This window comes from Alligator mississippiensis, chromosome 3 (genome assembly GCF_030867095.1).
Source record: "Alligator mississippiensis isolate rAllMis1 chromosome 3, rAllMis1, whole genome shotgun sequence".
Taxonomy (NCBI): Eukaryota; Metazoa; Chordata; order Crocodylia; family Alligatoridae; genus Alligator; species Alligator mississippiensis.
Window position 1 is genome coordinate 145,745,235 of NC_081826.1, and position 15,104 is coordinate 145,760,338.

The 15,104-nt window shown below is 45.4% G+C and overlaps 1 protein-coding gene across 3 annotated transcripts in view; it reads left to right on the top strand.

Annotated features, from left to right (window-relative positions):
* Window positions 1-15,104, top strand: part of TMEFF1 (transmembrane protein with EGF like and two follistatin like domains 1) — a 245,486-nt gene that overhangs the window by 167,373 nt on the left and 63,009 nt on the right. For all 3 annotated transcript variants that reach the window (XM_019491111.2, XM_059724477.1, XM_059724478.1), the window contains one exon: window positions 11,165-11,191. In XM_019491111.2, the coding sequence (XP_019346656.2) occupies window positions 11,165-11,191 (27 nt within the window). The remainder of the gene's footprint in view (window positions 1-11,164; window positions 11,192-15,104) is intronic.

Here is a 15,104-nt window from a genome sequence, read left to right on the forward strand (position 1 = left end):
AGATTTGTACTGTTTGCATACAAAAAAATCGCACACAGTCACTTAATTGCTGATATTTTTGATATTTTGGTACATTTTTAATTTGAGCTTTTCAGATTATAACATTTATTGGAGGGAACAGTCTATTGTTCCTTTTATTGGGACAACTAAACTGAAAACAACATCCTATATTCATAATTAAAAGCAAATAATATTTTTCTATTAGATGTACCTTTTTTAGTTTCTGCTTTTTCCCTGCATGACACAATTCACTGTAGTGAACAAAGAGTCTCCCAATACTTCTTTTAATTTAAACTGGTATTCCGCAGTTTGAAGTAATCAAACTCTTATTATGAAACCTGAATGCACAGGTTTTTACAGCATGTGGTTGTTCCTGTAGGAGATTCACATGGAAGCATAATTAGTAGAACATATTGTGCTGAAAAGAAATATAATGAGCAGCTTAATTTAATCCATTCTTAGCTTTGAGGAGGAAATTCTGGGAAGCTCATTTCTGGACTAGTACCATATTTACCTGAATCCAAGATGACTTTGAATTTAAGATGACACCTAATAATTAGTTTCTAACATGGAAAGTGTATAAATGTTATAAAGTTCCACTTACAGAAGCTAATTATTGACGGGTAGTCTTAAATCTGTCCCCCTGCCAGCCCTCCCTAGCCACCATTTACCCTCAGTCACAGCTCCAGCTCTGGCCCCACTTTGCCCTGGGCCTGGTTGCAGTGGTGGTGGTCCTGGCCCAAGGATGAGAGCCAGAGCAGGGGCCAGAGCTGCTACTACCACTGATGCCTGGCTGAGTGGTGGCCAGAGCCACTGTATCCTCCATGCCTCAGGTCAGAGCTGGGTCAGAGGCTCAGTCAGAGCCAGGACTGAGGGTAAGCTGGAGTTGCAGGGGCGGCAGGATGTAGGCAGGGCAGAGACTCTGAGGGGCAGGTGGCACAGGGGGCAGTGGCTGAGGCTCTGACTCTTACTAGGGGTGTGCAAAACGGGCCCTATTTGATTTGGATTTGGCCCGAATCAGGGACACTGATTCAATTTGTTGATTCAGATCCCTGTCCCAATTTAATTTGACCAAATCCAAATCTGAAGATTCGATGCTGATTCGGAGATTTAAACAGATCCAGTTTTAAAAGTTTTTTCTACATATCTCAATGTACCAGTGCAGCTTGTGATCACTGCAATGCTGGGGCGCATGGAGCATCCCACAGGAGTGGGGGGGGGCCCTCCACGTGCTCAGTGGTAAACCCAGAAGTGGACCAGAAGTACTTCCAGGTCTGCCAGGGAGCACACAGGGGGCCCCCCTGCACCCCCCTGGCTCAGTGATTGGCCATGGGGGGAGCCCGGGTGCCCCCCTCTGCCCCCCCAGACCCAGAAGGCACCAGTTGCCAAGCTGGGGCGAGGGGGGGCTCCCGCATGCTCCCCGGTGGACCCAGAAGTGAACTGGAAGTGCTTCTGGTCCACTTCCGGGTCTGCTGCTGAGCATGTTGGGGAGCCCCCCGCGCTTCTGTGGCACACTCCATGTGCCCCAGCATCCCAGCATTCACAAGCCACTTGCTACCTAGAGGTATGTAGAAAAAACATTTAAAGCTGTGTCTATGTCCGAATCTTTCTGAATCGATTTGGAGGGTTCTGATTCGATTTGGAGACATTAAAAGGTCCTCTGATTCAATTTGGATTTGGAGATTCGGCCACTGAATTGGGCCGAATCTCCACTGAATTGAATCAGGGACCAAAGCTTCGCACAGCCCTAACTCTTACCCTAAGCCTTGGTCAGGGCCGGAGCTGGAACCACAGCAGTCAGCTGCTTCCTTGCCTTGAACTGAAACCCATGATGAGGGGCTTTTTTCCCCATGTTGAATGGGACGGGGAGGGGGAGAATTTACTTTGGATTCAAGCAAATACTTTAAAATATGAAAACAAATCTTGTTACATGTTTCTCCTCACTAAGCCATCAAAATATTCTGGAAAATGTATTTCCTTTTTCTGATAACTGACCAAAATTTTGCTTGCTGTGTTGTTATTAGAGAGCCTCCCCCCCAACCCTAGTAAGGGGAATTAATTATTTTATCCAGGCTATGAGGAGGATTTGCTAAATGCATTGTCTGCTTGTTATTATTAAGAAGTAATTTACTTGAGGGTAAGAAACAGGCTTACAAAAATATGCCTTGTGAATGTATGTTGGCGTTAATCTTCTGACCATCTGTACTTCTTGTCAGAAGCTATAATTTAGCAAAATAAATGCTACTATATTACACACTTTTGGATCAAAAGATTTCAAAAGTCTTTTACAGATGTGTAACAGAAGGGATGTTCTGGATATGCTGGCTGGCAAGCCAAAGGTTAAACCCTTGTCAGCAGCAACTGGATCCCCCACAGCTGCTGGCAATTAGACTTGTCAGCATTCCTCTCAGGAAGCTCCTGAAGCATATGAAAATCAAGGGTAATTGCCAGTAAGCCCCGGTGCTCTTCGTGGGTGGGGCTATAAACCCAGCGGGAAGAGGATTGAGCTGTTGCTGCTGGGAGTTCCTGGGAGCTAAATTGGCACACTTCTTAACAGACGTCCTTCATGTATTGCTAACTGTGTAAACCTCACTGCTGCATGAATGGCAGGTAATCAAGGTTTGCTGTTTTGGTTTGCACACTGGCTGGAGGACTGAACTGAATTGTGCTTATTTCTTATCCTTCTTAAACTACCAGATCCCATGGTCTTCTGTATTTAGTATTGCAATGGAACCATGCCACCTGCATGGGGAAGAGAAGGAATTAATCTGCATTGTGTAAGAGCTAAAGTTAAAAGCCCTCACTGGATTTTGTGATGAGTGGAACAATTTGCAAGTGATTCAGGGGAAGTTTCCCCTTCCATTTATGGAGCAGGATCCTTATATCTGATATTAAAACCTTAATGTGGAGAGATGTCAAAAACAGTTACAGGAATTCCAGTTCCACTCTGCACACACCTTGACTAATGCTGACCATATTATGGAAGGCTCCTTTGTAACAGCTGATTTCTGCCCCATGAGTACCAGCTGTGAAAAAGAATCCTGGCTGTATCCTAAAGGAATAATCCAGGCCTTAGATGCTTAATATACATAAAAACTGCCACTTAGTGGGTCAGAACATGGGTCCATCTTGCTTAGTATCCTATATAATAGTGGCAGAGAGTGGATGCTGAAAGAGAAAGTGAACAAGAGTATGACCATGTTTTTTTTTTCCCACTGTTCCTCTCCCACTTGCAGCCTCCAGCATTTAGGGTCTTGGAAGTTCTGATTCAGAAACTGTACCCCGAACTGCCATGCTCAGTAGTTACTGATGCACCTTTCCTCCAAGAATGTGTCCAATCCCTTTTTGAGACTGGCACAACATCTTGTGGCAATGGGTTCCACACTTTAACTACATGTTGTGTGAAAAAATAACTCCTTTTTGTTAATTTTAAACTTATATCCTACTAGTTTCATTTGATGACCTCAGTTCTTGTTTTATGAGAGATAGTAAATAATAAATCCCTATTTGCTTTTCTTTGCCATTTAGTATTTTGTAAAACCTTATTATGTCCCTCCCTCAAGCACCTCTTTTGTAAACTGACTAGTCAGGTTGTGTGAAACTTCGGTCACTGATTCGATTCAGAGGAGATTCGGCCTGATTCAGCAGCTGAATCTCCGACTCTGAACTGAATCAGAAGGCCCATTAATCTCTCCAAATATAACTGGATTCAGACAGATTTGATGATTCAGCCATAGACATAGATTTATATGTTTTTTCTACATACCTCAAGGTACTGAGCGTGGCTCATGAACGCTGAGATGGTGGGGCAGATGGAGCATCCCATGGGAGCACAGGGGGTCCCCTGCACGCTCAGCAGCGGACCCGGAAGTGGACAGAAGTACTTCCAGTTCATTTCTGGGTCTGCCACTGAGCACGCAGGGGCTCCCCCGCGCTGCTGTGGGACACACCATCCGCCCCACCATCGCAGCACTCACAAGCTGCACCTGGTACCTCAAGGTATGTAGAAAAAATATATCTTGCTGTGTCTATGGCCGAACCACTGATTCTGTGAATCAGAATTAAATCTTCAGATTCAGATTTGGCCGAATTGATATACTGAGTCAACTGGATCACCCTGATCCACCTGCTTATTGACATCCTTTAAGAACTCTAGTAGACTGGGGAGGCATGATCTCCCATTGACAAAACCGTATTGATTCCTCTCCAGCATGTCCTCCTTCCCATCCTTCCCCCTTCCTTGGGGTAAGAAGGTTGGAGGATTTTTTCATTTCGATTCAACTGGAGTTTGTTTATACTTAAGAAAAAATCAGGCTAAAAGAGCCGGGAACAGGAACAGAGCATGGTTGGCTTGCATTATTCAAGATGGTAGATTAGAGACCAATCTATAAAGGAGACTCTTCATCTTTCCTCTTGAAACTGATCCTTGTGCAGAAAAAGAATTCAAGGCACATTGGGCTGGAAAGAGAACCCAAGAGGGAGGCTGACCCTGTGGCCTAGCAGTTAAGCTACTTGCCTGGGATGGTAATCCTTGGTTTATGTCCTTGCTTCACACATGGGTCTTGTATGTCATCCATTGATTTTTATGCAAAAATATGACTTGCAAAAGAAGTCTGCCCTGTTGTGTATATGCAAGCCCATTTTGATGTGTTTATGAAGCCCCAGGGAGAGGTGGTTCAGACAGACAGTTTAGTCAGAGTCACTGTTAAAAAACTTGAATTTTCAGATTCAAAACAGAGATATTTTTGCTGCCTCATTCTTCACTTGAGTGGTTTTCCTTTTGGCGGTAGGGTTCTTCTGTTTATTATTGTTAGATGGAGATCACCTGAGAACTGTCTTGAGAAGGACTGGACTCTGAGATACTAATTAGTTGCTATGCATATTGAGATGTCCAAGGAGTCTTTTCGTGTAGAAAACTTAGCCCAAATTCAGAAACAACAAGAATATTTGCTTTCATTTGGTTGCCCTGATGAAACAGTTCTGGTATTATTCCCAATCCTGACAGAGATTCTAGTGAAGTGGCACACCTGATATGAAACATTGTATAGCTACAGCTAATAGTCTTCTGAGTTCTAAAAGCTGAGATAACAAGAAATGGATCCACCCCACTGTCCTCTCAGAGTCCTAAATAAAGGGATCCTAATGTTGAGATGCAGAATCCAGTGAATAGTTTGTAGCAGTTTCTAAAACCCATCCATGCTGAGACCAAACATAGAAAAGAGACAGGAAAAATGTGACACTTCCCTGAAAATACCATGGGAGGTATTCAGTTTGTAAGGTGTCCATTGCATCTCTGTAGGAACATTAAGCAAAATCAGAATATAAATATGAAGAGAGTACTTAAACAAAAGGAGATGCTATAGTGAGTCGACCACAGTTCCATCTAGTCCCATGTCCTGTACCTTACAATGGTACAGAGCAGATGCCAAAGGAAAGAGTATTTATGCCACTGGTTCTCAACTAGGGTGGAGTGGTATGAGACCCCCCTCAAGATTGCTGTCATGCAGGCGCTGCTGCTATAGCCAGATAAATGTCCTGCATGCCTCATGCACAGCCAGGTTAGGAAAGGTTGTGGCACATGCTGGTGCCTCCATTACAGTTCTCTGATAAAACTAAAGCAAGCAGGAGTGCCCACTTGTGTTTTAACTCTTCATGGTCCAGCCTTGCATGGTATCTTCCAGAAACAGAGGTGTGCGGAACACATCTACTTGTCCCACATGCTTCTGCTCATAGAATCAGAAAATTAGGATTTGGAAGGGAGCTCAGGAGGTCACCTCAACCCCCTGCTCAAAGCAGGACCATCCCCAACTAGATCATTCCAGCCAAGGCTTTGTCTAGGGTCTTAAAAACGTCCAAGGATGGAGATTCCACACCCACTATGGGTAACCTGCTCCAGTAATTTACTACCCTCCTGGTAAGAAAGTTTTTCCTAATATCTAACCTAAACTTCCTGTGCTGCAACTTGATACCATTGCTCCTTGTTCTGTCATATGCTACCACTGAGAGCAGTCCAGCTCCATCCTCTTTGGAATCCCCCTTCAGGTTTTTGAAGGCTGTTATTAAATCCCCTCTCAGTCTTCTCTTCTCCAGACTAAATAAGCACAGTACCCTCAGCCTCTTCTCATAAGCAGGGATCCAGGTTTTCTGTTTCCTGTAGAAAAATGGAGAAAAATGCAGGTTTCACCTTTTAAAATGAGAAATCCATGTTTTTCTCAGGTAATGGAGAAACACACAGATTTTGCACTTTTGCAAAGAGCTCGCTGGAGGCTGGCAGAGTTCCAGCTTAAAGGGGGCTGGGAGGGAGCTGGAGGAGGGCAGGCAGACAGGGGGTGCTACGTGCATGTATATGCACATGGCTGCCAGGCAGCCTGGAGAGCAGCTCTTGCATGTAGGTCTGGCTGTGGGGAGAGGGGAGGGAGGGGAATTGAGGCCCCCATAGGGAGAGAGGGAGTGAGTTGGGCAGGGCTGTGGCGGTGGCTGCTGCCTAGCCAGGCGGTGCATTGGGCTTGGGGCCCAGGGCTGGAATGCATGACCATAGGGCCCCAATGGGGAGTGAGATGGGGCTGTGGGCAGCTTGTTCGAGCGGTGAGGGAGTGGGGCCGGCTCCCCGCAACTGTGCACTCCTGGGGAGGGCAGGGGGGACCTGTGCCCCGCGGATCTGTGGGATGGCAGGAGCGGGTGTGGGCTGCCTCCTGCAGGCTCGGGCTCCCTTCCCTGCTGCCTTCCCAGGGGCCCCTGCAGTCCAGCAGGCAAGACCTGGCACAGCAGGACAAAGTGGGACTGGGCAGGGAGCTCCTTGCTGCTGCAATCCCTGTGTCGTCCTGTTGATGTGTCTCCTGCCCACCCTGCAGCAGCATGGGTACCCCAGTCTGCCTTGTTTTGCCGGGTCCTGCCCACTGGGCTGTGGAGGCGCCAGGGAAGGGCAGCAGGGCAGGGAGCCCAAGCCTGCAGTAGGCAGCCTGCAACTGCCTCCACCTCATTCACAGATCTGGGGAGCACGGGTCCCTCTGGCCCCCAGGACTGTGTGCAGAGGCGGAGAGCTGGGCGCCCTCCCACCCAAGCCCACAGCAGGCAGCCCACACCCAACCTGCCCATGGGCTCTGGTCCAGCTGTACTGCCCATGAGGGGTGGGGGTGTGGTAGAGAGCCAGGCTTGGTTCCACTGCAGCAGCCATTGCCTCATGCAGGCAGCATCTCGGGCTCGGCTGCTGCTGCAGGGGACATGGGGCTGCAGACCCAGATCCTTGGCCTCGTAGCCCTGGCAGCTGGGGGCCCCCTTTGGCAGGGCTAGGGGAGAGGCAGGGAACTGTGTGTGGGATTTGGGGGGGGGGGGGCACCAGCAGAGCCGGTGGGTTGGGGGAGGGGAGTGAGAAGCACCATCAGGGCTGGGGGGCTATGGCTTGGGAGTGAGGGGCTTGAACCTGCATTCTGTGAGCTAAGGGGGCAAGGGGAGCTCTGATTTTCCATGATAAAAAAATGAAAAATACCAAAATTTCTAGGTTTTTAGAATTTATTTTATTATAGTGATTAAGGCACTGATAGGCTTCCAAATTACTTGTAAATTGTAAATATATCAATAAAACCTTGCGTTGGATCCCTGTTCATATGTCATGAGTCCCAGCCCCCTCACCATTTTGGTTGCCCTCCACTGAACTCTCTCAAACTTATCCATATCCTTTCTGTAGTGGGAGGCCCAAAACTGGACACAGGACTCCAGATGTGGCTTCATCAGTGTAGTACAGAGGAGAATCTGCTGGCTAAGCTTCTATTAATGCAGCCCAGTGTGCTGTTTACCTTCTTGGCAACAAGGGCACGCTGTTGGCTCATATCCAGCTTATTGTCCACTGTAACCCCCAGGTCTTTTCCTGCAGAGCTGCTGCTTAGCCAGTCAGTCCCCAGCCTGTAGTGGTGCATGGGATTGTTCCATCTTAAGTGCAGGACTTTGCACTTGTCCTTATTGAACCTCATGAGATTTCTTTTAGTACAGTCCTCTAATTTGTCAAAGTCTCTCTGAATCCTAGCCCTGCCCTCCAGTGCATCTACTACTCCCCCTAGTTTGGTGTCATCTGCAAAATCATGGAGGGTGCACTCCATCTCATCTTCCAGGTCATTGATAAAGATATTGAACAAAACTGGCTCCAGGGCTGACTGCTGGGGCACTCCGCTCGATACCAGCTGCTATCTAGACATCGAGCCATTGATTACTAACCTCTGAGCCCAACAATCCAGCCAGTTTTTTATCCATTTTACAATCCATTTATCCAGCCTGTACTTCCTTAGCTTGCTTGTAAGAATGTTGTGGGAGGCCTTATCAAAAGCCTTGCTAAAGTCAAGGTATATCACATCCACTACTCTTCCCACATCTACAGAGCCAGTCATTTCATCATAGAAGGCAATCAGATTGGTCAGGCATAAGTTGCCCTTAGTGAATCCATGCTGACTCTTCCTAATCACCTTCTTCTCCAAGTGCTTAGAAATGGATTCCTTGAGGACCTGCTCCATGATTTTTCCAGGAACTGAGGTGAGGCTGATTGCTCTGTAGTTCCTCCTTCCTTTTCTTAAAGATGGGCACTATATTTGCCCCTTTTCAATCATCCGGGACCTCTCCCAATCACCATGAGTTTTGAAGGTTAATGTCCAGCAGCTCTGCAGTCACAGCAGCCAATTCCTTCTACCTCTGCACAACCTTGCCAAACTCATCATCAAATGGTTCTCTGATCAATAAACACCAAGCAGGGTCACACTCTCCCTAAGCAACAAATACAAAACCTTCCAACACATCTCCACTATCACCGTAATCGGCGCTCCCCACAACAAACCCATTAGAATCTGTGGCTCCTGTGCTGCCTACTACAAAACATGATATACTCATCTAGTGAGCCAAGGACAGAATTCTATTTCACTTTGGACACCCAAATGGCACCTATCCACACAAATGCCCGTTTTGGCACTTCTGCATGATTTGGGATCCTACTCTACATGTTGTGTGGATGCTTAAGCTGCCACATGGGCACAGAACATAGTGCCCTGTGTACATGCTTACACACCCATACTGTACATGCAGTGGCATCACAAATTGTGTGAAAAGTGCCAAATATGGCAATTTTGTGGCTGGGTAAGTATGGTTAATATACAGTTCCATATAATTTTTGGTTTTCCCTTCTGCAATCCTTTATTAAATATAGTCTTAAGTAATATACCATTTAGTATAAAGATAACTGAACCATTTAAACGTGACAGGGAAATTTCCTTTTTTGTTTCTGTCCCCCTTTTTTTTTTTTTTTAATCTTTTATCTCCTGTCAGGATCTTAGTTTACTCAGTCTCTCAGGGCACTTCTGCTTCTTTTCCTTAAGGACGGGAAATTAGCTGTGACTCAGGCTCCTTCTCCCCTCAAATATCCCTGGAGCACGATTGCCCCCACTTAATGTCCAACAAAAAAAAAAAAAGAAAGTAAAGGAAAAAAAACCCAATGATAAACTCAACTTTTTTGGGACCAGACAAACAGCCGTGGTTCCCTCCTTCTCGTTGTTTCTGATGACGTTCCTTTTTCTTTTCTGAGTATCCTAAGAATCAACTTAGTTCACTAGTGACTCCCGGTTCATTGACCTTGGTTCCTGTCTTCTCCAGCACGCAGGACCGGATCCCAGGATTCTCCTGCCTCAGCAGTCTTTTTTTTCCTCTCTCGAGCCATTTATCGCTCCTTGTTCTCTTTGCTCGCAGCACCAGGGTTTTTCTATCTTAAAGGAACAGCTGCTCCTAAACTAGCGTTCTCCCCGCTCAAGCTCCTTCCCTCTGTTAAGTATTGTATTTTTATCCAGTCCCTCTTCACAGTAAGTGCCATTTGGATATCTAAAATGAAATGTGAATCTGCCCAAAATATCCTCATGGAAATCATGTTGGTGAATCCTGCCCATTATTAGTAAGAACTGTCACAGAAAAATAATAAAGGACAGAAACACCTGATCACCAGTAGAATACTTCTCACAGAATAACCACTCCATCTCTGACCTTGCAGTCCTTGTCCTCAATGGAAATCTACACAATACTTCCAGAAGAAAGGTCCAGAAACAGAAATCCATTTAATTTACTGCTGGCATAGGCCATCTAAATGTCAATTTACTGATGGAACAGACTCTATAAATTACTCTTCCCATCTGCCCCTACAGGAGCAAGAATATAGGAGCACTTGTGTACCTAAGGACTTGTAATTACAGTGTTAGTTGGAGGCATAGTGTTGCCTCTAACCTGTTTTTTGTCCATATACAAAAATCCATAACTTGAATTAGGTGATCCTTAAAGGTGAGCAAGTTGGCCTGTTAAGTTGCATAATTTGAAGATCAAATACCGTTGACACTTGGGCTAGTAATGCAATGAGGGGACAACTAAAGGTTGCAGCTGACGTGAGTATAACTCATCACTTGTTAATCCAGGCACTGTGGTTGCTAGTTTAGTAATTATGCAGCTTGAATGGCCTGCTTCTTGTGTAGATAGCCTGAGTCAGCTCTGCAGTAAAGACCTATCCTGAGCAACATTACCTCCTTGGGCTACTTCTGGTATGTCTGTACTGTGCTCCTGGTGTGTCCCAGGAAGGACATTCTTGAGTATGATTTGGCCACTCCAGCTCAGATATGTCAAACCTGAAGCTGGCGTATGGTTGTCCCCAGAAGTGACTCTCAAGCACACTGGAGCCCAGAGTCTTGGGAGCAGCAGTGGGGAAACACCCGTCAGATTAGCTCCACCACCCTGCTTTTGATTTCGGAGCATGCAGTTGGGTCATGCTTGGGAGCATTCCTCCCAGGTCTTGCCAAGAACCCACTGGAAACATGCCCCCAGAGCCATGCAATATGTGCAGCACCCTTAACTAAAGTAAAAGTGTTTCTCAGAAGTAAAAGAATATAAAAATCAGACTGGAAAGCTTGCATTTTTTTTAGTTTAAAAACTTGGGGGTGCTTATCCTTTAAGCTATTGATTTTAGAGAAATTTACCCTGGCAGATAAGGAAAATAGTAGATAATAAGACTGGACAAATTCTATTAGTAATGTTTGATGCGGTGGGAGAACTTGCTTATATATTTGGCTCCTCATGTTTTCAAAATGAGAAAATTATTAAACAGACAGGTATTCTGGTAACAATGTTTTTATTTTTCCTTTTATTTCCCTCTCAGATAATGGTTCTGGATCAGGAGAAGGAGGTGAGTACTCAATCCTAGTTGCACTAACATTTTGTTTTATTTTAATTGCATGCTTGTGGGTCTCTGATAGTTAAAGGGACACTCTTTCCTGCAAATGATGAAAACTAGATAATTCTTAACAATTCTTTTAGTTTTAATATTCTAACATAGGATGAACAATAAATGAAGGCATTTTTTCCAAGCTTTGATTTTATATAACTAGTTTGCAGTTTGCATTTTAGCTACCTTGGATGTGGGATTTGGCTTAGTTATTTTGGGTGCATCTACACATGTGCTTTAATGTGCATTATCCTGTTCTAATGTGCATTAAAACATCACAAAAAGTGCTATTTAGTTAATGCGCATTAAATAAACTAATGCACATTGAGCATCACTTGAAAACTGTGGGCATTTGCAGGCAACACTTTAAAGCAGGTTGCAAGTAGGTTAAGTGCCTTTTGCACCACTTTAATGTTATTACTGTTTGCACATTTGGCAGTGTATTGTGCATTAATTCCAGCTGCTGTAGCATATTTGGCGGTGTAATGCGCCTTAAATGACTTTGAGATGCAGCAAATGACTTTGGAGCACTACAAACTAACACACCTCTGAGGAGTTTTAGTTTCCTACCCTACAGCTGTGGAAGGAAGCACCAGGCTCAGTGCAGTTTAGGGACAGTGCAGGTAGACTGTGCAGGCAGCCCGGCAGCAGCCCGGGAGGGCAGACTCCACAAAAGGGGAAAAAAAAAAAAGCGAGCCTGATCTTTTTCTTCCCCCTGCCCCACCCCCCCCCGAGCCTGCCTGCCTGAGCTGCACAGGGGCCCAGTGCTTCCCTCCACAGCTGCACTGCCCCCTGGGACTGCCCGAGCTGGGTGCCTGTGGGCAGGTGCCACCTGGCAGGGGGGAGGGGGCCACTGCTGCCATGGAGGGAAGCACCAGCCCTCCCCTCCACCCCACAGCTCAGGGACCACTCTGCCTGCCAGCAGCTCGCTCTCCCCTCCCCACCGCTGGAGAGACAGGTAAGGATAGGGCGGACATGGATATACACGACACAGGGGTTTACTTTGCCCTAAATTGAAATGGTGTTTTTAAAAAACCACTGCTTCAATTTAGGGAGAATTAAATTCCCCCATGTTGTGTACAAATGCCCTGTGCTCTTTAGTTAATGAGCATTAAAACAGACTAACGCACATTTTCCTAGTACAGTAAAAGCTCTGTTATCTGGCATCCCCTGGGAATGGGGAATGCTGAATAACAAAATATGGCAGTTAATTGAGCGGCCCCGGCCGCCGCTTCCCCCACCACGTCTGGGGCGTCCCTCTGCCCCTCCCGCCGCACCACCACTGGCCCCACAGGACAGGGAGGTGGGCTCTGCACAGCCTGTTATGCCCCCAGGCTGTGGGGGCTCGGCAACGCAGGCTGCTTTGCCCCGGGCCATGGGGGCTCGGAGAAACCGGATGTGCCACAGTAGGCACTTCCGGTTTCACTTTATCTTACAAGCCGGCATGCTGGTTAGTAGAGCATGCCGGCTTGTAAGATGCCGGTCAACAGAACTTTTACTGTACTTCACAAAGGAGGACACTTTTACATGTGTTCTGGGGTGGTTGTGTATCACTTTCATTAAAGCGGTTCTGATAGCTGCTCTAATTAAAGCACTGCCATGTCTTCTGTATCAGTATCCCCGCAGTTAAAAATGGTGGCAGGGACCCTTGAACTAAAGCTCGTTTGACAAGTTTTAGTTCAAATGCCCTCCCTACCATTTTTAAGTACAGGGACACTGATACATGAGACACTGAAGTCTGCTGGTAATTACTGTGTGGTAATTGCCATGCTCCAGCAGACTAGATTGCGTCTACTACAACACACTGGAATTGCAGTGTGTTGAAGCAGCCTCTTCAGTCATGTATAGGTGCCTGGAGGTACTAGATTTAATGCGCATTAACTAAAGAATGTTAATGCATGTGTAGACATGCCCTTTCAGTTTCTAGTTCTCACCCTTTCAGGGTAGCATCTGGTCGTTCCCAGTAATGCAGGATGTTTAAATTTCTACAAAACTATTGTTCTTAAAATGTTATAAAGTAACTCCTGATAGATGTATATACTTGGAATAAATATTATAAGCCATTTAGTTTGACAAATGTTCTTTTCCTAAATATCATATTTATTACATTTTAATTTGTCCTTTGTCATATCATGAATATATTTTTAAAAGACTATGGTATGTTTTACGTATGTTGTTTGATATTACTTTTTAAAATTAATTTTTAAATACATATGTGGTTTACAACTCTATAATCACAGAACTTACATCATACAGTTGGTGTTTATGCAAGCTAAAGCAATGTCTCAACCTTGTTTTGGGAATAATAAGGTAGCTAAATCCAAATTATATTCAGTCTTAGGTGAAACTGTGAAAAAGAGTACCAGTTTGTGCTAGAAAAAGAGGGGACAGCACCAAGAACACATGCTTATTTGGAAACAAGACAAAATGTTTACATGTAAAAAAACAAGACAAAAACTTTATCCAAAGCAGCCATTACATATGATTTAAAAAATATTATGAGTATTGTGTGTGAAATGCAGAGACCATTACCTGTTGTTGATCTTTGTCACCTATACTTCCTTCTCTCCTTCCTGCCATCCTCCTCTCAGAGCAGTACTGAGGAAACAAGTACTTTTCCGGTTTAGCTGCTGCATTACTTCCATCGGTGATTTGTTACCCAGTTTCCCATAGCTTAGGGGCAGAGTAAAATAGAAGTAGCAAAGCTACAGATGCAGACATCAATATTAGGGAGAATCTTAGCATAAGTGAGGTACCAGTCCCAGGTGTCTTAGTGCAGCTTCACATGAAGGACAGATGAATGACTTGGAGTCACAGGGTCATAAGACAAGTGAGAAACAGGGATAGCAAAATAGTTGACAAGACAAACCATCAAAACCTTGAGCAGAGTTTGGAAAGAATTAAAGGCAAAAGTTATGTTAGATGTTTTTGCAAAAAGAAATACAGTCTCTTGTTATGAATATTAACCACAGTAATGCTCTGCCTGCTGACTGAAACAAATATAAGGGACCTCCTGGGATATTAATTCCAGTTTCCTATAGTCACAGGCAATCGCTTGCCTAAGCAATCCCCAAAAAGGGCACTTCAAACCCTCACACACAGCTACCAGGTACAGTTGCAAAACATCAGCACCACCCTTTTGATATGCCTTTGGTAAAAGCAGGGAAAATGAAGGCATTGCCAGTTTCCTGCCACTGTGGTGGCAAAGTAGCTAGTTAATATAAACTCAGAAGATTATAAGAAAAAAGAACTTGTTCCACACTACAATGGAAGGAAAAACCCCTATACTTTGCCAATCTGCCCTATAGGAAAAATTCCTTCCTAGTTCCAAATCTGCCAATTGGTCTGACCCTGAATAGAAGAGCAAGACCCTCTAGCCAGGAACTTCAGGGTTTCTAAATATTAGCAGGGGTATCAGTGCATACCAGTCCAAATCCCTGGCCCTAACAGTGGCTGAAGTTCCAAAGCCTCAGAAGAAGGCAACTCCCCCTCGCCCCAGAAAAACAAACAAACAAATCAACAACAACAACCCCAAAACCTCTAAAAAAAAACTGTGATGGAAACTGGTAGCATTCATTGGGGGGGGGGGGGGGGGGGGGGTGTTAATTGCCGGCCTCAACCATTGATCAGAAAAAGCCCTGAATCATGGGACTGCCAGATGACTCCCACACTGCAAGAAACTTATTATTCAACAGGGATGTAGGCAGCTGGGCCTAAGGATAGGCCCCAAGGGGCAAGTGGAGTGTCACCAGGGCAGGGGCACAGGTTACTGGAGCATCGGGTCAGGGCTGGGTCGACAGAGCTGAGAGGGGAGATCTGAAAAATGTAGTCTGAGATGCAAGCCGAGGTCAGGAGCCAGGGGTCATGGAACAAG